The sequence below is a fragment of the Kwoniella mangroviensis genome, assembly GCF_000507465.2.
Source record: "Kwoniella mangroviensis CBS 8507 chromosome 1 map unlocalized Ctg01, whole genome shotgun sequence".
NCBI classification, from domain to species: domain Eukaryota; kingdom Fungi; phylum Basidiomycota; class Tremellomycetes; order Tremellales; family Cryptococcaceae; genus Kwoniella; species Kwoniella mangrovensis.
This window is the reverse complement of record NW_027062533.1, coordinates 8543809-8556327: the sequence shown is the minus strand read 5'-3', so window position 1 is coordinate 8556327 and position 12519 is coordinate 8543809. Positions and strand designations below refer to the sequence as shown.

The window sequence follows — 12519 nt, the reverse complement described above, 5'->3', positions numbered from 1 at the left end:
AGAAGACGAGAGACTATAAACCACTTTTCAGGCACGCGATCAGAGAAGAGAACAAAACGCTCGGACTCGCGCTCTTGAACATGAAACATCCAACAACAAGTGTTTGTTTGGTTCCGTTGATAATTTTGGAGTGTGAATTTGGACATAGAACATATGCATGATGATTGACGACTTGAGTACTTGGGTGACACTTCTCTGGATTAATTGTACAACCTGCTCAACCAGGTTCAAGCTCGAGGGCTGGTTCTGGATTTGAACTGATGTAAAGTGACCGGATCCTTTTCACCGACTTTCCTTATTCCGCCAATGCCATCAAACTCTTCATCACTCTCTAATTCCGATCCCAAATCCAACACTTCGGACTTATCGCTCTGCTCATCAACTTTCTTCGCAGAAGTTTCCTGCTCGTTAGGCTCAATCCTTCTATGAAAGAGAGATCTCATTGTGTCATGCTGAGTTGTCTATTTCAAGGCATCAATCAGCAATCGAGTTGACCTGATCTCTAACGTGCAGCAAAGTGGAAAGATTACAGTACTCACTCTTTTCTTATCCGCTTTGATAGCTGCTGCCCTCTTCTTAGGTATATCACTTTCATCCAACCAGATCTCATAGGGACCCTCATCTTGCAATTTGCCTATTTTGATGGAATCTTCCACCCACAATGATGACAATACTTTTTGACCCCTTTCGAACGCTCGGTAGAAAAGCTGCAGTTCCTGGCTACTTCTGGGAGTGGACGGTTTTGTGTCGTCACGCTCACGATGGAAGAGGATGATATCGGCTTTCAAGGGTATGTTGGTGCTATGCGCGCCCCGATACTACAACTAGTGTTATCCCCTTGTTCAAATTGTGTGCTCTAGTAGTACAGGTAGGATGATGAGCTAGGACTCACATTCAGATCATGTGTTAAATCTGATGGTAGACCTTTCGTGTACATCCGCAAAGGACGAAGTTGGGCGTGGACGAATAGCGGAGTATAAGCTGGTGGTGTTGGCTAGTCATGACAGGTTTAGGGTTGTACAGTTTCGATAAATTGATTAGCGAATCGACATATGACTTTCCGTGATAAAGCATTCCACTTACACGGGGGGATGGTCCATTTGAGTCACACCTATATGAGGAAGGTCGAAAAATCGAGATCCCACCGTCCTCCACATTTTGGTGCTGATGTATCATGCGTATATTCATCTTCTGAGTGTCTAATATCGCATCATTAGGCTGATGATTGTCCTCGAATGTGTCCAAGTCGAATTTGTGGTGAAGAGACTCGCCAATTTTTGAATCCTCCTCATTCACCACTAGCATCTGATGACCCACATCACCAGCTTTGAAGCTACTCGGTGCGGAACGTGGGTCCCGAACTAATAGTGAAGGTGTACTCGTAATTCTCGCCATCCTCGTCTTGTCCCAACTCGCATTGGTTGAGGGAGTGAAATCGACTTTCCACCGAGCTCGGAGGTACGATAGCCTCTCTTCTATCTTTAGTATCGTAATCTCCCATGGGGCTGGACGGCTATTTGTACAGATGTCATGTGGGTACTCTCGATCTTTTGAGGAGATGCCATTATGGATGTCATCTCGACCAGCATGGTAGATCGTAGAGTTTGTCATGCTCGTTGTGAGTGGAGAATGGCTGCTTGCGATCACAGACCCCATTAGCTCATATAGCCACGACTCAGTTGAATGTTAGACATGCGCAACACAGCGTAGGTATTGTAATGAAGACAGTTACCTCACCTTTGACTGTCAGGTATGTCTCTCTCTTCCTCGTAATCAGAATCAAGACAATCCAAATCACTATCATCGCCAGCTTCATCATCGGGATCCTTATTTGCCTCCTCCGAGTCGAATGAATTTTCAGTCTGGGCGAAATCGCTTCCAATCACTTTCTGACCTGATCTCCCAAAATGATCTTGATCTTTTCATTGCTCTTGCTGCTGTTTAAGACCATGATCATCATCAATCTCGATGGGATCAATATCTTCAGGGGTCTGTTGATGCCTTCCAGTAGCTTACAGACCGGGTGCGTATGATTTAGGTGTTGATGTTTCTGTGTACGTCGAGCATCCATTTCGACCCGTTAAATTGGGTGTTCTGGAAATATCAAGCCTGGTTGCAGAAGGTCTGGTAAACGAGGATGAGGAAGTCTCAGCGGATGATGAGGAGTATCTTATGGGTGTGGTAGGATATGGCCCATATCGTTTCCTCTTTAGATCAGGACAAATATTGGTATTCGTCCGATGGCGATACAAAGAGATTGATGGTGTGTGGGATGGTTTCGTTGACATGGTGTGGATCTTCGGTGATGAGGACATTGAGGATGATGATGAGCAAGAGTAGAAATACGAATGAAGAGAGTTCTTGTCTGCTTGAGTGGACTTGCTTTTGGGGTTATTCAAGCTGTATTCGATTTGTCTGTCGTACAGTACACCAAAAACGTTAAACCAATATAGAATCACGTCAGCTCATCTGGTAGCATATCATCAGACGCTAGACCAAGATAGGTTTCCACCGGACTCTGTCCGGAACAAGACTTACCTTCTACCCTCATCACTTTCCCCTTGATTCATCATTGATACTTGGTACTTATTGTTCTTCTGGTGAGAGTCGACACCGTCCATTCCCATCATTACCTACTGTAGTAATGAGACTGAAGAGTACCGAAGGAAGTCTTGTCACCCTATGTTCCGTATACATTGAAGGTGTATAGTACGTTATACAAGTACGGCTCGTATCGTTGATTGTTCGAGATCTCCATTCAATGTTTGGTATATTGTGCGATCATGGTTGGTTCAAAGATACATGCTGACAACAGGTACTTTTACTGGTTGGTAGTGATCAAATTCCGATTAAAAAAACGTTTTCTTGTTGTTCCATCAGGGTGTACTGTTTCAGTGTGTGTGTGTGTAGGTGTGATCAGTAGAGGTCAGTGCGTACAGTAACTCATACTGTGAATATCATGGAATACATCTCTCATAATTTATATGTTATATTACCCAAAGACCATACCATACCTTACCATATCATACCAAGCATTTTATATCGATTATATCAAAGACCCACCACCACCAACATTCCCACCCGTACCAAACATTCCGAATTGATTCGTCTGATTCTGATTCTGATTCTGCTGTTGCTGCTGTTGTTGTCCCTGAGGTAGACCCTGGCTCTGTTTATTCTGACCTGCGAACGGACTTCCCGACCCAAACGGCCCTCCTGCTCCAATCGTACCAAATCCAGCATTCTGACTGTTCATCCCTCCTATACCACCAGACGGGGAGTTGGGACCTAAACTACCAAACATCGATTGTCTAAATGGGTTAGGTGTTCCAGTCATCTGTGGACTCAGTCCCTGTCCAAAACCTGTAGACTGACTGGGTAATCCAATAGACGATTTATTCGGTGTAGACGCAGTGTTGGAATTAGATCCAGGTTCCTGTATGGGAGGTAAACTTTCTAATAATTGTGAGCCGAACGAACTGGTAGGTTTGAACGGTTTGATCGTACTTCCTCCATATCCCGTTTGTTGAGGTTGTAAGAACCCTCCACTTCCCGTACCGGTTGGCTGTGACGACAATGATGTCAAACCAGTAGGTTGAGACGAGATGCTACCGAATTGCGATATTCCATTGGTCGTTGAGGAAGGCGATGAAGGACCATTGGTTGAACCTGAACCGAATTGAGATAGGAAATCGTTTCCGTTATTGTTGGATTTGGATGCGTCAAAAGTAAATGCAGAAGCTATGTCTGACATGCCAGATGTACCGTTTTGCTGTTGTTGTTGTTGAGGTTGAGGTTGAACTTGACCCCAAGGTGGATTACCATTGACGTTACCGGTAGGATGTTTGTTCATACTACCCATCAACAACTCATTCATCGTTGGACCTTTTGGCATTTGCGGTACAGGTGGAGGTACACCTCCGGCAGGTGCGAAAGGGTTCTTCGATCCAGTCACCTGAGCAGTCAAAGGTTTAGGCTCGGTGTTTATCGCAGTACTGGTGCTGAGTGCAGGTGTAGAACCAGGTCTTTGAATCTGACCAAATCCATTGACACCGACTCCACCAGGATTAGTAGGATGATTGCCGAATGGTGGAGACGGTTGAGACATTGCCCCTCCACCGTTCAATGTGGAAGTGTTCAGCATCATACTTTGTCGGAACGGGTTGGAACCTGTAGCTTGAGGTTGTAGGAACCCAGCTCCAACACCTGTCGGTTGAGGTTGAACAAAGTTCGTTTGTTGAGCTTGCATGAATTCAGTTTGTTGAGGTTGCATGAACGGTCCTTGTTGTTGTTGCTGAGGAAACATCGATTGTCTCTGTCCACCACCTCCACCAAATGCCATCATCCCTGTCTGTTGAGGTTGTATTTGTTGGTTCGGAGGACCGCCGCCGAAAGCCATCATACCAGTCTGTTGAGGTTGTAGGAAGCCTTGTTGCTGAGGTTGTTGACCTGGGAAGCCCGTCATTTGAGGTGGCATGAAGCCAGTTTGTTGAGGCATCATCATCGATTGACGGAATGGGTTGAATTGTTGGTTTTGGTGCATGGTCATTTGATTGTAGTTCATCCTAAAATTCCGGTAATGTTAGCTATGATAGAACTTGACACTCGGTTGGATTGGACTCACTGTTGTGCAGGTCCACCAAACATAGTAGGCTGTTGATCGGCCTGTATAGAATCGAAGAAATCTTGTATCTTTTGAGACGATCCCGGAGGAGCAGCTGGGGGCGGAGGAGAAGATGGTGCTGGGACTGGTGCAGGTGCGGCAGATGTGGAAGATGATGCAGCAGGTCTGGTTTCCTTTACCGGTGCTAAATTTCATATTCACCACAGTCAGTCATATCTCTTTCGAGTCTATTGCAGGGGGGCGATAATCGCTAACTCACCTGCAGGAGAAGGATCTCTACCTGATTTACCTTCCACCACCCCCAAACTCTTCTTATACTCCAGCCTGTTGTTCTCAAAATTAGGATCGTTGAGATACTCTTCCAAAGCTTTGACTAATCCCGTTGGTGCATGTTTCAGATTGGGTACAGGTACGTTGACGACGTGGTTCAGTTTCCTAGCTACTCCTAGATAGTCGACCACTCTATCCGTTTGCTTGATGAACGATTTGTATATGTCGAAAGACTCTGTGGCATCCACCTTGGACATCTCGAAATAATGTTCTGCGCAGAAGAAGTCAGCTGGGGTACATGAAAACAGATGGATAGAAGGGGGAAGTCTTGACTTACCAAGAATGTTGCAAACTCCTTCATTACCCGCTTGGAACAAAACCAAGAGATCCTTGACCAACATCCTGAAGGCCAATACCGTATTTTCATCTCTCAAATCATCGTCATAAAACTAATGAAGAGCAGAGATTCAGAGGGATTTTCACGGGCGAAAGTGGCGAGGGAGATAAGGATTTCCAAGAGGCAGTAGTATACCTGTTTATGTGCATGGAATGGTCCGCAGCAAAGTCTACTCACTCGACATTGAATCAGACTATCCAGGATCTTCTGAACAAACTTCACTTCTCTCAGTAAACCTTTCTCTACTGATAGATGTCTCAATTTCCTTGCTTTGGCTACCAGTTGAATTACACCAATCAGCTCGGTTGTCCCTCCTCATCGCCTTACAAAGTTGGAAGAATGATTTATGAACAGAGTGTATTGTGAGACTTACAATTAGCCGACGACCCTTCGCTCCTTCTATTGGATTCGGTCTGCATTTGTACCACATCATGTTTTATATCCCTAAAGCATTTGATTCTTGAATCGAGGTACGCTGCGTACGCTGAGAGACTTGCGGGAGGTTGAAAACCTGTTCCAGTCAGATCATATGAGAGTCAATCATCTATAGCATAATGATAGAGTTGTGTGACTCACCTTCAAATCCTTGACCCGATACATTCCTCAATTTCAGTACATCCTGCCTTGACAATACACCCAAGAATTGATCTGTCGAACCTGATCTCATCATTTGGTGTATCGTCAATAAAGCTTTGAACACGACCTGGCAGAAGTTTTGTAGATTTTATCAGCTAGACTCTTGACTTGATTTTGAATTCATCCTGAGATCACTTACCACCGCATTGGCCTCTCTTAATCTGAGTGATAATGAGCGGATTATATCTTGTAAAGAACCGTCATCTGAGTATGTCGCTGCTACCAACACCCTACAAGACAAGGCAAATTGTCAGAATTTGGATATCCAGTGAAGGAGGCGTTGACAGTACGAGATGGTTTGAGAGAGAGGATGGATGGGTAGGATGGTTTATTGGACGTACTCGATATACTAACATGCGAAGAAATTCATCAGTAAATGAATATTCTCGTAATCACAGATGATGGGAATCAAGGCCATATGAATAGCATCGTATGCAATAGATAGACGGACAGTGAGAGGGAGTAGGCTCTATTCACTTACCTTTGCTTTCGGCGGTGCATTCTTGGGCTTACAAGCCAGTTTGACTATCTTATCTAGATTGTGGGACATGTTGGACAGGCTCCCGAGGGTGTGAGGATGATGACGCAGAGAGGGATGGTATGAATTATCCTTGATACTCCTATATCAGTAATGGATAGGGGATGGTTGGCGGGATGCGATGCTGATTGATGTTTACGGGTGATGCCAAATGTCGCCTGTTTTACACGATGAGTGGGGCAAGTGGAGAGACGTCGGCCCGGTGTTTGTTGCTACTGCTTGTGAAGTTGGTACCAGTCGAGTTGATCCTGCAGAGAACACCAATAGGGATAGCAGGCAGAGGTACTCGATGTACTGTTGGTATACTCTATGATGTTCTCCGTGTTATGAATGAAGTGGATGGAGCAGGATGTTGATGTTGATGTTTATGGGTATAGGGGGAGGATCGAGGTGGTCATAGCGTAATGTGCGGTGTACTCTACTGTGGTGCCAATCCATCCAAAGGGAAAGAGAGCATGCCAAAGGAGGCTTAAGGGTTAATGTTACCTGTATGTAATCCATCATACAAGTGAGGATTACGTATCACGTACCTTTCTGACCCCGGATATATTCAGATCTCGGCATCCATGCCTTGTCTAGTCACCTCCACTCTCAGTGTGACTATGCATCAACCATCAACCACCAACAAACGACTATAACCAACATTCCTTCTCTTCTCCCTCTCATTACCACCTCCCATCTCACGACAGACCAGTCAAAATGGACGTGGATTCAGATATCTCCTCGCAGCTTGACTCAATCTCATCAATCTCGTAAGTCCTCAACTCATCCCTTTCGTAACACCGTTTGATCTGACATGGCAACGATCCCAGAAATCAGAAAGAACGTACCCAATCATACCTTTCCTTACTCACCACCCTCCTCTCATCACCACCACCTTCATCCAATGCGCTCATCACTTTCGGAAAGCACTTCACTACCTCTACGTCCATGGCGATGGTGGTGGGTCGAAGAGTACTGGGATCGTATGTGATTGCCCTATGCGCAGGCACAAGTATGGACAAAAAGGGTACTTCGGCTATTCCCCTCGATGAGGAACTATCGAACGATCAGGCAAAGTATGAAGATTTGGGCGAGCGAGCGTTCAAAACCGAGAAAGGAGAGGAGATAAGGAGGGATGTGGTGGAAGGTGTGTTGAGTGGGGGAGGATTGAGTGGATGGTGTGATGAGCAGGTATGTACTGCATGTTCTGTCGTCACGGTTCAATGTCTAATGGGTGGCTGCTTATGTGCGTGAATGATGGGAATAGACAACGGTATTGAGACATCTCTATTCTCACCTTCTAACGATCGAAGATGACTTTCTGGGAGCTGCGAAGGCTTTGATGCAGATCCCTCTGGAAGGTACTTCGAGGTAAGTACAGCTACCTTAGCGCCATCATCAAGAAAGCCTTGTAAGCTGATGATTTTCTTGTAATATGATAGATTGATATCGGATGAAGAGAAATTAGCGGTATACATCAAGATAGTCAGATTACTTCTCGAGGTCAGCTACTTCTCCGTCTTGTATCATATGACGCAGCTAGTAGCTGATTACTTTGTTCCCGATCAGTGCGGTGAATGGGGACAAGCACAAACGTATTTCTCAAGAGCATCATTATTGATCCATGTGACCAAGGATAAAGAAACGAACTTACAATACAAGCTATCCCAGGTGAGCTGACTAAGCGGACACCACTGCGTGTCCCCTCCCGAAGGTAGCTTATATACTAATCATATTGATACCGCAGGCTAGATTATTTGATTTCTCAGCTAGATTCAACGAAGCTGCTCAGAAATACCATGAAGTATCTTTTGAAAGCTCAGTGGCTGAGGATGATAGATTACAAATGCTGTGAGCTTTCGACCTCCTGCCTTGTTTCAAAGTCATTTCAGCAAGCTGACTCCTGTCCCTCCTCTGATCATAGGAAAGCAGCAGTAACCACATCCATCCTCGCACCATCCGGACCTCAACGATCGCGTATCCTCGCTACGCTCAATCGAGATGATCGTGTCCAAAGCTCCCTCCCTCCCTCACTAGCAACGATGTTGAGGAAGATGTTATTAGAGTATATAGTAAGGCAGGAAGAGGTGAAAGAGTTTGAAGCTTCTTTGGAGGAACATCAGAGAGCAAAAGTAGAAGGAGGAGGGACGGTATTGGAAAGAGCTGTCAGAGAACACAATGTGAATGCCTGTGGGAAGGTGGGTCCAGACAGATTTCCCAATTCAGCTAGTCTAAATAGGTTGGTAACACCGGGGATCGCTGATGTGACTTGCTTTGATGGTTGATATAGGTCTATGATAATATAAGCTTTGAAGCGCTGGGTAATATACTGGATTTAGATTCTGATTCAGCTGAGAACACCGCAAGAAGGTGGGTCCGCAGTCTTGAACTACTGCTCTTCATCATTCATGGTAAATACGAAGGAAGCTGATCTGGTGGGCTATGATATCTTGTAGGATGATCGAACAAGGACGGTGAGCTAGCAGACTCTCGATAGAGGGTCGAGGTTTGGCTGATATCTGGGTGTTAACGATCTAGTCTCAGAGCGTGGATAGATCAACCTTTACATCTCCTCTACTTCGAATCTCGTACTTCCCACGATACAGACGCCGAAGCTCAAGGTACGGCTGGAGGATTGGGTATTGAGAGTAAAGAGAAAGAGATCGAACCTAGATTATGGAGTGAGAGGTGGGATGATAGGATTAGGGAGACTAGCATGAAGGTACGTTCATAGTGTTGTCTCATCCTGAAACCAGAGCTTGGTAGCTGCAAGGATCATAAGTCTCAATTCCCGCGTGTTTTAGGCTGATATGATGAGTCTCTTGTCGACAGGTGGAATCTCTGGCTGAACAGATTCAACAAAAGGGCTTGATACCTGCTGTATCTGTTGTCTAAGACTCCTTGCGCAAGAAAATCGAGGTATTGTGAGGCCTCGAAAAATGAAGGGGAACTTAAATTCAGCAATTGAGATCGAAAGTAAATTTAGTAATGTAAAGTAGATCTAAGTAGATGTGTATACCTATATGTAAAGCAATCTTCACGTATCATCTTCATGTAAGTATCGTCTACTACTGACTGAACTGGACCCTGAGCCACTGCTGACCTCGGAGACGAATTGGGTATAATCATATCTGCAGTCATACATATCCTTATTCTACTGACATGCCTCAATCTGATTGAACACTTAAACAGATCATCTAGAATGGGGTACATACAGTGTTGTATGGTCTAGAATTCTCATTTAGAGATCAGCAAGCGCCTCGGCCAAAACATGCTAAAGGGAGAAGAAACGACATCATCAGCATCCTCGTTTGTTCATCATTCGTTGTCCCTTTCTTCATGAATCTTTCAAACAGCTTACCACTTCATGAGCTCCATCTCCTTGAGCATCCTTGAAAGCATTCACATCGGCCGTTAGACAGATGGTATGTGAACAGTCACCACCAGTCACGAGATATGTTGGGACGGTGCCTGCGTAAGGTAAAAAAGGTCAATATCAGTATGAGACTGTACCGTACATCAATTCATTTTTCTCGTATATGACAGTTTAGATGCGGACGACGAAAAATAGAAGACGGAAGATTTGAAAGATTAATCCCGATTCTGATTATGGTTTTGATCTTTGAAGAAAAGTGGGACTCACTTCCATCCGAATTGACATACTGTGCCAAAAGCTTATTCGACCCTTTCTCAAATGTCCATAACGTATCTTGCGGATCACCGAACGATCCACCTCCCAAAGGAAGGTTGGAGACGGTCCCATGCATCAGGGAAGTAGGATCTGAAGAAGATCCTACAGGTAAGTTTGAGGTATCGACCGGAAGGCTGTCGGTGGAGGGTAAGACCGATCCCCCAGGTCTGGATAAAAGCTGTTTGGGTGCTCCGAACACCGTTGAGGGATCTACTGGAAGGTCGGACGTTGGATAGTCACTTCCGGGAAGCGGTAAGGATGAGCCAGGTATAGATGATGAAGGATGGTTAATCAAAGCTTGGATATTGATGTGGAGCAGACCTGATCCGTCTGTAGGACACCACCACAATATGACATTTCCTAAATTAGCAATTTGTGTGAACAAGATGAAGCAAGCTGATATTTCTTCTCTGCTCACCTTTCCATCCCATACCCAAAGGTGCATAATTCCCATTCCCAGGCCTCAGATCTCCCGACCCTGGATCAGTGGACGTTCGATGAGGTACTGCAGCCAAGAGCTTTCGAGGACCTTTGAAAGTCGAGTCGTCGCCTGGTGAATCGGTGTTGGGCACGATGGAGAATGGACTGTTGGAGGAAGGGTTGTTGAGCATGGTCATCTGGAGTGGATCGGAAGGGGAAGGGGAATAACCGATTCTACGATTTAAGAAATCGAATGGTTGAGATTATCAGCTAATCGATCTTCGAGACTTGTTCCACAAAAAAGGTGTAGAGAGGTCGCCTTCCGGATTTCCCTTTCTCCACCGACCACGAGAGCCTCCTTTTGGTAATTTTGCACAGACTGATCACTCACAATGGATTATCATCCCCTTGAGGTCCAGTGATCAACCCCATATCACTCCCGTCTTCAGGGTTGGTCATTCTCATAGCGTATTTCTTGGACGCCAATACCCTTCCATTGTTGATATCAGCCGTCTGATCATTATCGTTATCATTATTGGTCGTGTCGTTATTACTTTGATTGATGTCTGAAGGTTGGGACTGATCTTGATCATTTGTTGCATCATTAGAGTTGTCATCGGTGTTGGTGTTGGTGTCGGTAGTGGCTTGATCTGGACCTTGATTTTGATTGTTATTATCAGGTAAAGAAGTCTCAGCGACACTCCCATCAGTTGGAGTAGTCACTACATCTCCATCCATGATTGGAGATTGGAATTGAGCAGCGTCCACTTGAGGAGAACCATTCGGGATTCCACTTCTCCTTGAGGGTTTTCCAGTCATTCGTCTAGTAGGAGGTAAGATACCCAGACCCCTTCTCATCCTTTCGGCATTGGTCATTCCCTTACCTCTACCTACACCTGTACCTGATCGAAGTCCACCCTGTGAGCCATCCTGGGTATATCTCCCACCTCCAGAAGTGTTCTGGTGAGCATCGGGGGTGTTATCGAATGAAGGCGCATTGGGAAAGGTGGGTGATGGAACACCCAATTGAGGTGAGAAAGTGGGAACGGGCGAGAAAGTTGCTGAACCCCCACCGGCAGGGAGGGATAGAGCGGGTGAAGCTGGTGGGGTTGAGTCGACGGGGATCGCGGCAGCTTGGATCGTACCTGCGAAGGCGAGGATGGGGAGAAGACCGACTAAGACCATTTTGGTGAGATGGAAGGAGTTGGCGGTGTATGAGAACAAGGGATTTCAAATATCGAGGACCAAAGTAGAAGAATCAACAAACAAAGTGTGGGCTGAACAGAAGCTATAAGTTGATACTGAACTTTAGATGAAGATGTTGAAAAGTGAACTGAAATGAAAGTAGCGAAATCGAATAGTGGATTATAAGTGGTCAAGAATGAAGAAAGAACAAAATGAGCAAAATGAATGAATGAACGAGGACAAGAACTTCAATCGTTTGCCGACCCCAAATAGAATTTATACATTCCGGAAAGTTCTGTTTTGAACAAGAGGATGATGATACGAATTGGGATGCTGGTCGATCAGTCAACTTCCGACTGCTAATAAACCAAACAAGGCGAATCGGTCGGAATAACAATCGAGTTCCCGAATGAATTGAATTGGATTTGGGTGAAAGAGACCTGCCACATTCCTGGGATACTTCGAGCTTCTGGAAATACAGTAGATCGACAATCACACCACGTTTGTTTACCTCTTGCGAATGAATCATGTTTGATTGTGTGCCATTCCTGGCATGCCTGAGCATGCAGTGCTTCTTTACTGAGACAGATCGACAGCATTCGCTTTATCTTATCTTTGACAGTCTGCGTCAGTCGGTGTTGAGATCACGTGACTTGGGAAGTTGCCACTCCATTCACGTTGCGAGTCTCAAGTGTACAGTAAGTAGTAAGCAACATGCGATAACGTCAAACACAGTACCAACAATCTCATACTCGCATACCTACATCCAATAGCTA

General features: G+C 45.2%; 4 protein-coding genes across 4 annotated transcripts; 1 reads left to right on the top strand and 3 right to left on the bottom strand.

Annotated features, from left to right (window-relative positions):
- Positions 1-227: 227 nt before the first annotated feature.
- On the bottom strand, positions 228-2288 carry I203_103226 (uncharacterized protein; the record flags this gene model as incomplete). Its single annotated transcript, XM_065517259.1, has 6 exons — positions 228-461; positions 540-818; positions 893-994; positions 1084-1513; positions 1738-1894; positions 2021-2288. The coding sequence occupies 6 exons, from the start codon at positions 2286-2288 to the stop codon at positions 228-230; spliced, it is 1470 nt and encodes a 489-aa protein (XP_065374077.1).
- A 758-nt stretch (positions 2289-3046) lies between these two features.
- I203_103225 (uncharacterized protein) lies at positions 3047-6477 on the bottom strand (the record flags this gene model as incomplete). The annotated part of the gene is made up of 10 exons (XM_019150649.1): positions 3047-4565; positions 4625-4808; positions 4884-5165; positions 5232-5343; positions 5469-5566; positions 5665-5802; positions 5868-5994; positions 6067-6157; positions 6269-6276; positions 6409-6477. The coding sequence occupies 10 exons, from the start codon at positions 6475-6477 to the stop codon at positions 3047-3049; spliced, it is 2628 nt and encodes an 875-aa protein (XP_018999876.1).
- Positions 6478-7164: 687 nt separating this feature from the next.
- Positions 7165-9342, top strand: I203_103224 (uncharacterized protein; the record flags this gene model as incomplete). Its single annotated transcript, XM_019150650.1, has 11 exons — positions 7165-7217; positions 7278-7638; positions 7715-7818; positions 7890-7950; positions 8017-8118; positions 8195-8298; positions 8372-8645; positions 8738-8817; positions 8904-8921; positions 8986-9169; positions 9280-9342. 11 exons carry the CDS (start codon positions 7165-7167, stop codon positions 9340-9342), a joined length of 1404 nt encoding a protein of 467 aa, XP_018999877.1.
- A 346-nt stretch (positions 9343-9688) lies between these two features.
- I203_103223 (uncharacterized protein) lies at positions 9689-11743 on the bottom strand (the record flags this gene model as incomplete). Its single annotated transcript, XM_019150651.1, has 5 exons — positions 9689-9721; positions 9809-9918; positions 10091-10468; positions 10557-10792; positions 10950-11743. 5 exons carry the CDS (start codon positions 11741-11743, stop codon positions 9689-9691), a joined length of 1551 nt encoding a protein of 516 aa, XP_018999878.1.
- Positions 11744-12519: the final 776 nt, after the last annotated feature.